The 9,775-nt window shown below is 39.7% G+C and overlaps 1 protein-coding gene across 2 annotated transcripts; it reads left to right on the top strand.

Moving 5' to 3' along the window:
- The first annotated feature begins 210 nt into the window (after positions 1-210).
- Positions 211-8,707, top strand: UBE2T (ubiquitin conjugating enzyme E2 T). Of its 2 annotated transcripts, XM_049634362.1 has the most exons (8): positions 211-288; positions 2,159-2,316; positions 3,839-4,011; positions 4,582-4,651; positions 5,748-5,853; positions 5,972-6,070; positions 6,214-6,297; positions 8,335-8,707. In XM_049634362.1, exons 3-8 carry the CDS (start codon positions 3,903-3,905, stop codon positions 8,458-8,460), a joined length of 594 nt encoding a protein of 197 aa, XP_049490319.1. In that variant the 5' UTR covers positions 211-288; positions 2,159-2,316; positions 3,839-3,902; the 3' UTR covers positions 8,461-8,707. The 2 variants fall into 2 exon arrangements, with proteins under 2 accessions (XP_049490319.1, XP_049490317.1); XM_049634360.1 differs by lacking the exon at positions 2,159-2,316 and having other exon boundaries at positions 216-288.
- The last annotated feature ends 1,068 nt before the right edge of the window (positions 8,708-9,775 follow it).

Raw genomic sequence — 9,775 nt, 5'->3', positions numbered from 1 at the left:
GTTGGTGCAGCCGGGCAGAACCTACGAGCGTCTCAGCCCTGAATGACAGCTTCGCGTAAGAGACGGACGGGTGGCGTCGGAAGCGCGCTCCGATTTGAAAGCGGCGCGAGCGGAAGTCAGGTCAGAGCGCTAGCCAATAGGGCGCTGCGCTCCTCCCCCGGGCATTGCTGCGGGCCAATCGTAAGCCCCTAGGGGAGGGAGGCGGAGCCGCACCGAACTTCTGGGCTTGCGCAGGGGCGGGGAACAGCTGCTTTGAGCGCTGCGGTGTTGCGAGTTGAGTTCGCCCAGGTAAGAGGGGAGTTTTCTGGTTGCGAGGTGGTGAAGACGCATGCCAGCGTTGTTCCCTGCGGTGCTAGGTGGAAAGGAGTCCTGTTTCCACTCTTCCGAAGGGAGAAGCTGGGAAAAGCGGAGGCTTTGTAGAATCTCTGCAGCCCTTTGGTGGCCCGAGCTCCCCGAGCGCAGCAGGAAGTGTGCCCCTGGGAGAAGTATGCCTCGGGGCCACGCACAGGCGGTTCTGCCTTCTTCACCATCTGGTCCAAAGTTCACGTTTCCTTCATTAGCTACTGAAACTTATTACAGGGCTGCATACTGGTAGGCATTGTAGATTAAAAAAAAATTTGTTTTAATTTCTTTTAATGTTTGTTTATTTTTGAGAGGGAGAGAGAGAGAGAGAGGGAGACACAGAATCGTCGCAGGCTCCAGGCTCCGAACTGTCAGCATAGAGCCCGATGCGGGGCTCGAACCCACGAACTGGGAGATCTTGCCCTGAGCCGAAGTCGGGCGCTTCACCGACTGAGCCCCCCCCCCCCCCCCCGGGCGCCCGTGATTCAAAAAATGTTTTAAAAGAAAGGAGAAAAACTTACATAGATAGACTAGACCTGCCCTCAAGGCATTTTGCCCTAGGAGGAGAGGCTGTCAGAGATGAATTACCACTCACGATGCAAGTTGGTGTGGAAGCAGAGAGGGTGACCTTTGAAAGGAGTAGAGGATTGGGATGCATTATTAGACAAGGGCAAGAAGTGATCATTTAATGTGTATATGTCTGTAGGTATGAAAGAATGAGACTCTTGTGGGCAGCAAGAAATCGGTGTGGCTGAAGCACAAGTTTGTGGAGAGTAGTTACTGGAAATGGAGTTGGAAATAGGCATTGGGGTTTGATTGTAAAGAATCTTTGTGCCCAGAAAATAGGCAGTAATTGATGGCTTTTGAGCCAAGGAGTGCCATACACCAATTTGTGTCAATATCGTGAGACTGGGGTCTGGTTGAGGCAACCAGAGAAATTTCTTTAGAGAAATTGTCTGGCTTGTTCTCACCGTATTCTAATCCCTTTACCATGCCTTTCCCCTGGGTTCTCATTTTATATAAAACTACACTCTGTTACTTGTGGATTCTTACCGTCCTTGCTTTCTCAGTATCTGCTTACTGAGAAAAGTAGTAAGGATCTGTATATGAAAGGTGAGGTTAATTATCTAGTAAAATAACTGCCTCCAAAAGACGATACTCTTATAATGGTTCTTTTTTTAACGTTCTTATTTGTTTTTTTTTTTTTAACATTTATTTATTTTTGAGACAGAGAGAGACAGAGCATGAACAGGGGAGGGTCAGAGAGAGAGGGAGACACAGAATCTGAAACGGGCTCCGGGCTCTGAGCTGTCAGCACAGAGCCCGATGCGGGGCTCGAACTCACAGACCGTGAGATCATGACCTGAGCCGAAGTCAGCCACTTAACCGACCGAGCCACCCAGGCGCCCCGTTCTTATTTGTTTTTGAGACAGAGAGAGACAGAGCATGAGCAGGGGAGGGGCAGAGAGAGGGAGACAAAGAATCTGAAGCAGGCTCCAGGATCGGAGCAAAAGATGATACTCGTAATGGGTGTGGCTAAGGAAATTTGGAAGTACTTTAAGGAATAATTTAGGGGCACCTGGGTGGCTCAGTCATTTAAGCGCCTGCTTCAGATTCTGTGTCTCCTTCTCTCTCTCTACCCCTCCCCACCTTGCCCTCTCTCCCTCTCCTTCCCTCTCTCTCTCTCTCTCTCTCTCTCTCTCACTCTCTCAAATAAAAACAAAAATTTTTAAAGAATACTTTATATGAAAGGTTGTTGTAGTATAATTATATTTAATGATTTAATTCACTTGTAATATTATTAATCTTATTTAAGTATTTCCGGAAGAGTTTGTTAATTGTGGAGGAGCAGCAAACCTGAAGATTAGAAAAGAAAGACCCAAAGGACCCATTTATCTGCAACACAGTGCAGGAGAGTGTCTTTACCTAACCAATACACAAATTTACTCTCCTTTAAACATCCCTGTGATTGAGGTAGGTGCCTCAATCTAAATTTATGATTATCATAAATAACAACCATTCAGTTTACAATCTGTGCCCACCAGGTAATCTTCTGATTATAATTAGTTTTCCAAGTAGAAATAACTTGAGAGACTGTGCGGGATCAAAATTAAAGATTTTACTGTAGTTGTACAAATTAATTAATTGACCTTTTAATGTTTAAGCCTTTGTGAGTGAGCCTGGAACAAATTAGTACATCTAAGCCCTACTAAATCTAGGTTTACTGCCAAGTTGAGTTTTTAGTTTATAAAACTGAGAACCAGATCCTGAGGTGTATGTATTTGTGGACTTTTATGAGGTAATTCTCAAACTTCATATGGAAGAGCAGAGGATCAAGAGTAATCAAGACATTCCTGAAGAAAAAGAACAAGGTGGAGGAACTCAACTTATATATATCAAGTCCTATTAATAAGTTATAGTAATTAAAATAGGTATTGGCTCAAAGATAATCCAATTGACCAGTGGAACAAATTGAAGAATCCCAAAACAGATCTACCCATATATGGAAATTTAATTTATGACCATATCAGCAGGGAAAGGATGGACTTTCCAATAAAAGGGACTAAGACGATTGGTTATTCCTATGGAGGAAGAAATCCAAAATTGGGCCTCTACCTCACAGTATACCCAAAAAGTGATTCCCACTGGATTAAAGACTTAAATTGTAACACATTTAGAAGAATATGTAGACAAATAGCTAAGTTTGGGGTTAGGGAAAATTTTAATACACAAAAGTATCCGTGTAAAGGAAAAGGTTTTAAAATCGATTATGTTAGAGTTCATAGTTGTGCGTCGGTTCAAAGATATCAAAAGTTTGTCAAAAGACAAACTGGCAGATGGGATATGTAACTCCTCTATCAAAAGATCCGTGTCCTTTGAATAGTAGCTAAAGGGAGAAGTAGAGTTAGGAAGGGTGTTGAGTGGGTGTGGATGTGGGTGTTTGTTTTAGGTGAGAGAGATTTTGAGCATATGTGAATGTTGATGGGAAGGAGATTGGAAATACTAAAGAACAGTAAGGATGTGGAATCCGAGGTACATGGAGAAAACAGACATTTAAGCCTTGGCTTGTAAATATCTCAGAGTGAGACTACCTCCATATCATTCATTCCTTGCTTTCCTCACAAAGCTTATATGGACTTCCTCCCGCAGCTAATATTTGTCAATCCTTTTCTATGCCAGGCATGCTGAGGGGGCGGTGGGGGGTAAAATTAGACCCAGGCTCTACCTCATGAGTTTATAATTTGTCAACGGAAACAGACATTAATTGAAAACTTGTAGTGTGTTTGTTGTTTGTAGAACTTTTTTCATTATTTACACTTTATTTTTAAAATTTACTTGCTTGAATAGATAACAAGAAGGAAATAGAAAAAGCGTAGATTCCCTTCTCAGAATGGGGATTGATATGAAGAATTTGTTTTTTACTATATTGAAGCCATGTGCTAAAAACCCCAGTCACTATTGCTGACTATTTCATGGTTGCCCCTTTTCTCCCTAGTGAATCTCAGCCAGCTCCTAGGGTGGTGCAGTGAACTGTGTGTGGTTCCTTCTGCCTGGGGACCATGCAGAGAGCTTCCCGTCTGAAGAGGGAGCTGAAGTTGTTAGCCACAGAGCCACCCCCGGGCATCACTTGCTGGCAAGATAAGGACCAAATGGATGATCTGCAAGCTCGTACGTATCATGTGTTGCCTATGATGACCCTACTGAAGATTGTGCTGAAATCTGAACATTTGTATACTCTAAAGTAGAGACCAATGGCAAGGTCAAAGTGCCCTGCCACCTTTCTAACCCTAATTTGTTTACATGTATAAAAAGATTTGCTTGACATTGCTTCTTTGGTCTTTTATTACACCTTTTGCTGACTTGTAGCCAGGATTTGGGCACCAGCTCTGAAGCAGTGTTTAGACCAAAGGTCACCATCTCAAATATCTGTGAGGCCAGACAGGAAACATAAATGATTAGAATACTGCAGTCCATACAAAACAAATCTGCAGCTTGTATTTGATCTATGGTCAGTATTGTCCAACTTCTGTTTTTGATCTTCCATCTCTCCTTTGTTTGACACCATGAAACAAAGTACATGGGTACATTGGTGTCTTGCATGCAAGCTTATTAAAGCCCTGAAAGAGAATTACTGTCCTAGACCTAGCTTTTCTTTAGGACCGTCAATTTTATTAGGTCTGTATGGTGTGGTCATTTGAATCATCCAATTACCTTTTAACTAGGTTTTTTTCTTTTAAGAAATATTAGGTGCGGCTGACACACCTTATGAAAAAGGTGTTTTCAAGCTGGAAGTTATCATTCCTGAGAGGTTAGTATGAATTAGATTCTCAACTTACTAAAGCACAGTTATTGGAAGATAGAGTAATGTAGTAGAGTGTTAAATGTAGGAGTTAAAGGTCCTAGGTTTTAATCCTAGTCTTAGGATTTAATGTGACCTTGGGCAAGTTATCTCTCCGGAGTTCAAATTCCTTCTCTCAAAATGGGTTAGATCACATCTAAGGCCCCTCTTTTTTTCATTGTGCTAAAATGTACGTAACATAAAATTGATCATTTAAACCACTTTTAAGTGTTTGGTACGGTGGCATTAAATACATTCACATTGTTATGCACCTATCACCATTCTTCTTCTCCAGAACTTTGTCATTTTCCCAGACTGAAATTCCATACCCATTCATCAGTAACTTGCCAGTCCTCTCTTCCCCCAGCACCTGGCAACCACCATTCTACTTTCTGTTTCTATGTTAAGGCCCCTTTTAATTCAGATCTCCTTCAAGGTTCTCATCGGGTGAGTTGCAGTTGCAGATTTGTGCAGAATGAGGAAGGAAAGAAATGAATGTCTGTTATGTAGATGTCTATTCACTAGGTCAGATCCTGGCCAAACTTGTTAAAGTCCTGAGAGAAGTTGCATAATAATCATGTGATAGATCAGTTCTGAAAATAGACTGGGAATTTTCCAAGGTTTGTGTCTCAGTAAAAAGGCATAATAACCAAATGGCAATGTATAAATCTTAATTGCATCCTGTTTTTCAAAAAACCATATGTAAAAAAAAAAAAAGACTGGGGAGCAATTGAGGATATCTGAATAGTAGATGATATTGGAGAAGAAATTTTTAATTTTTTCTTAGGTATACTGGTAGCACTGCAGTTATATAGGAGAATGACCTTATTCTTGGGAGACACATGATGAAGTATTTAGAGGGTGAAGTGGCTTGATCTAGGTGGTGGGTATATGAGTGTTTTTAATGCTATTATTTCAACTTTTGTAAGTTTTCATAATAAAAACTTGAGGAGAGAAAAGTTTTGCCTGTCAAAGGCTGTCTTCCTGATTAGTCATCAGGAAACTTTATAATACAGTAAGAAGCAATATTTTAATAAAAATTCTCTATTGTCCTATGCTTTCAAAGGTATCCGTTTGAACCCCCTCAGATCCGATTTCTTACTCCAATCTATCATCCAAACATTGATTCTGCTGGACGGATTTGTCTAGATGTTCTCAAATTGCCACCAAAAGTGAGTGCTGGGTAAAGGGTGGACTGTATAGCCGTCTGTGGTTCTCCTCTATATAACTTGAATTAGAGTATAACATTTTTAGTAATACACAAGTATCTGCCTGTTTGTCTGTGTATAGGGTGCCTGGAGACCATCTCTCAACATTGCAACCGTGTTGACTTCTATTCAGTTGCTCATGTCTGAACCCAACCCTGATGACCCACTCATGGCAGACATAGTAAGTATCTTCTTTTCCTCTGCGGCCCATATCCTACTTTCTTTATACCTCCGACTTCATTTGTGAGGATAGCTGTGGCAGCTGCAGCTGAACCACTACAAATCATTTTTCTTTCCACTGACTCTTCTTTGATTTTGTCTCAGTCCTCCGAATTTAAATATAATAAGCCAGTCTTCCTCAAGAATGCCAGGCAGTGGACAGAGAAGCATGCAAGACAGAAAGAGAAGGTATGATGATTGTACAGTTCTGATTTTGCTCCTGTTGTTAGCCCATTAAAAGTGTATCTGTTTATAAATGTATACATGTTTATGAACTTTGCTAAATTTGTACTGTACTCTAGAGTAGCTAATTGATCTTTTTCTCCTATTGCAACTTTCTAAATACTTATTCAGCAAAACAGCCTAGTAGTTCAAACACAAAGTACATTTTTCCTTAATAGTTGTCATCTATTGACAACATTAGAGGGCAGGCAGCATCTGGTTAATTTTATATTTTATATATATATATTTTATATATATATATATTTATATATATATATATTTTTCAATTTAATTTTTTTTAATTTACATCCAAATTAGCATATAGTGCAACAATGATTTCAGGAGTAGATTCCTTAGTGCCCCTTACCCCTTTAGCCCATCCCCCCCACACCCCCTCTGTCTGTTCTCCATATTTATGAGTCTCTTGTTTTGTCCCCCTCCTTGTTTTTATATTATTTTTGTTTCCCTTCCCTTATGTTCATCTGTTTTGTCTCTTAAAGTCTTCATATGAGTGAAGTCATATGATATTTGTCTTTCTCTGACTAATTTCACTTAGCATAATACCCTCCAGTTCCATCCACGTAGTTGCAAATGGCAAGATTTCATTCTTTTTGATTGCCGAGTAATACTCCATTGTATATATATACCATATCTTTATCCATTCATCCATTGATGGACATTTGGGCCCTTTCCATACTTTGGCTTTTGTTGATAGTGCTGCTATAAACATTGGGGTGCATGTGTCCCTTCAAAACAGCATACCTGTATCCCTTGGATAAATACCTAGTAGTGCAATTGCTGGGTCATAGGATAGTTCTAGTTTTAGTTTTTTGAGGAACCTCCATACTGTTTTCCAGAGTGGCTGCACCAGCTTGCACTGCCACCAACAGTGCAAAAGAGATCCTCTTTCTCTGCATCCTCGCCAACATCTGTTGTTGCCTGAGTTGTTAATGTTGGCCGTTCTGACAGGTGTAAGGTGGTATTTCATTGTGGTTTTGATTTGTATTTCCCGATGATGAGTGATGTTGAGCATTTTTTCATGTGTCAGTTGGCCATCTGGATGTCTTCTTTGGAGAAGTGTCTATTCATGTCTTTTGCCCATTTCTTCACTGGTTTATTTGTTTTTTGGGTGTCGAGTTTGATAAGTTCTTTATAGATTTTGGATACTAACCCTTTATCTGATATGTCGTTTGCAAATATCTTCTCCCATTCTGTAGGTTGTCTTTTAGTTTTGCTGATTGTTTCCTTCGCTATGCAGAAGCTTTTTATTTTGATGGGGTCCGAGTAGTTCATTTTTGTTTTTGTTTCCCTTGCCTCCGGAGATGTGTTGAGTAAGAAGTTGCTGTGGCCAAGATCAAAGAGGTTTTTGCCTGCTTTCTCCTCGAGGATTTCGATGGCTTCCTGTCTTCCATTTAGGTCTTTCATCCATTTTGAGTTTATTTTTGTTTATGGTGTAAGAAAGCGGTCCAGGTTCATTCTTCTGCATGTCGCTGTCCAGTTTTCCCAGCACCACTTACTGAAGGGTTAATTTTTTTATATATATTCTTGGGGGTAGCATGGATAAATGAGAGATGACTTAGATTCTTTTTTCTTTTTTAATGCTGAGAAGCGACTACTGCAGGAATCAGGAAGGAGTGAGAGAGGTAGAGGAGGGAGGGGAAAATTAACATTTCTTATGGGACCATTCATGGAAGAAGGAAAATTTCCCCGATTTAAATTGATAGAACTTCTTCCTTTAACAATACAAATTGCAGGAAAACAAAGATTTGCACGTTCTGTTTCTTGCTGAGTTATAACATCCTTCAGATTGAGTTAAGTAGCAGTTACTTATGAAAAGAAACAAAAATTTAAAATATACAAAAGATTGAGGAGGATGCCTTTGGAGGGAAAGTTATATACAAGAGGCAACAAAGAAGTACTTGGAAATAATATTACAGCACTTCATTGTTCTCCATCCTGGTTTTAGTGTGAACCTTCTATCTTACCGTATCTGCTCCTTTTTAGGCTGATAAGGAGGAGATGCCTGGTGATCTGCCAGAGGCTGGTGACTCAGAAGTATGCAACACAACACAGAAAAGGAAAGCCAGGCAGCTGGGAGGCACAGAAAAGAAATTTTGCCCTGATGCTTAGGGGTTCGTCCTGGTCTATCTTAGTTAATATATTCTTTGCTAAAATGCTCTAATTTGCTTACCTTTCTTGACTGTTTGTCTTTGTATTTGTTGACATTATCATTTTTTGTATCGTCTAAAACAGACCTTGTGTATTTACATATTCTGCTCTACATAGATGCTCTGAGGGTAGTTTGTTTTATTTAGCTTGTACATACGTATTTTGAAACCTTTTAAACCTGAAAAATAAATAATCATTTAATGTTGAATGTGTGTTTATCCTGAATGTGTGTCTGGAAGCAAACTGTCCAGAAAGCTATATAATAAGAATGTTAAAATATTTGGAATTTTCTCTTTTATTTTGCCAACTTTCCAACATCACTCAGGACACTGAATGTTTGACGTAGATGTAAAATAGCTATTGGAAACAGTTCAGTTACCACTAAGCTTTAGGGATTCTGGGTTTTCAGATTTTTGTTTTATTTTATTTTATTTTATTTTATTTTATTTTATTTTGTTTTGTTTTGTTTTGTTTTATTTTATCTTTAGAAGGGTTTTTTTTTTTTTAATGTTTATTTATTTTTGAGAGAGACAGAGACAGAGCTTGAGCAGGGGAGGGGTAGAGAGAGAGGGAGACACAGAATCCGAAGCAGCTCCAGGCTCTGAGCTGTCAGCACAGAGCCCGATGCAGACCTGATCATGACCTGAGCCAAAGTCGGACGCCCAACCAACCGAGCCACCCAGGCACCCCATTTTTAGAAGTTTTAATACAATGTGGGAATAAGGTAATGTACCCTTTTGTTAATTTTTTTGCAGCTTTAACTTTTTGTGATTTTTATAGCTGGTCAGAATTACTAGGGTATAATTTTCATTTGTTCAATAAATTATTGAACACCTGCTATGTACCAAGTATTGTGCTAGTGTTTTAGAATATAATGGTGAAAAATTCTGACATGAGATTAACCAAATAATCATACAAATTTAAATAAGGATTTTTGTGTCATTTTCTGTCCCTAGCTTCATTTCATGGCAAGTACTACTCTGAACAAATAGGTGCCAAACTTGAATCCCCCACTCACAATTTTATAATATACTTGGATTTTGTTATTCTATTTAGATGACAGAGAAAACAGATTTGAAAAAGCAGAAATCAGTTGAAGTGGAAAGAGGCTGCCCATGCCAAGTGAAAGACTTTCTGAGGAATACAGATACTAGGAGTCTACCTAGAAAAATAAAGACTGTAATGTCCCTGTCCATATCCCAGTGTACCAGTTTTATCTCAGTGATTTTATACCTAGGCCAGGCACCACCCACACAAAATAGTGCATCTCTGGGGG

The sequence above is a fragment of the Panthera uncia genome, chromosome F1, assembly GCF_023721935.1.
Source record: "Panthera uncia isolate 11264 chromosome F1, Puncia_PCG_1.0, whole genome shotgun sequence".
NCBI classification, from domain to species: Eukaryota; Metazoa; Chordata; class Mammalia; order Carnivora; family Felidae; genus Panthera; species Panthera uncia.
This window is presented reverse-complemented; position numbering and strand designations above follow the sequence as displayed.

Coding starts and splice junctions, on each gene's coding strand:
- UBE2T (XM_049634362.1), top strand. CDS start 3,903: ATGCAGAGAGCTTCCCGTCTGAAGAGGGAGCTGAAGTTGTTAGCCACA. Junction 4,012..4,581: donor AATGGATGATCTGCAAGCTC/GTACGTATCATG, acceptor TTTTCTTTTAAG/AAATATTAGGTGCGGCTGAC. Junction 4,652..5,747: donor GAAGTTATCATTCCTGAGAG/GTTAGTATGAAT, acceptor ATGCTTTCAAAG/GTATCCGTTTGAACCCCCTC.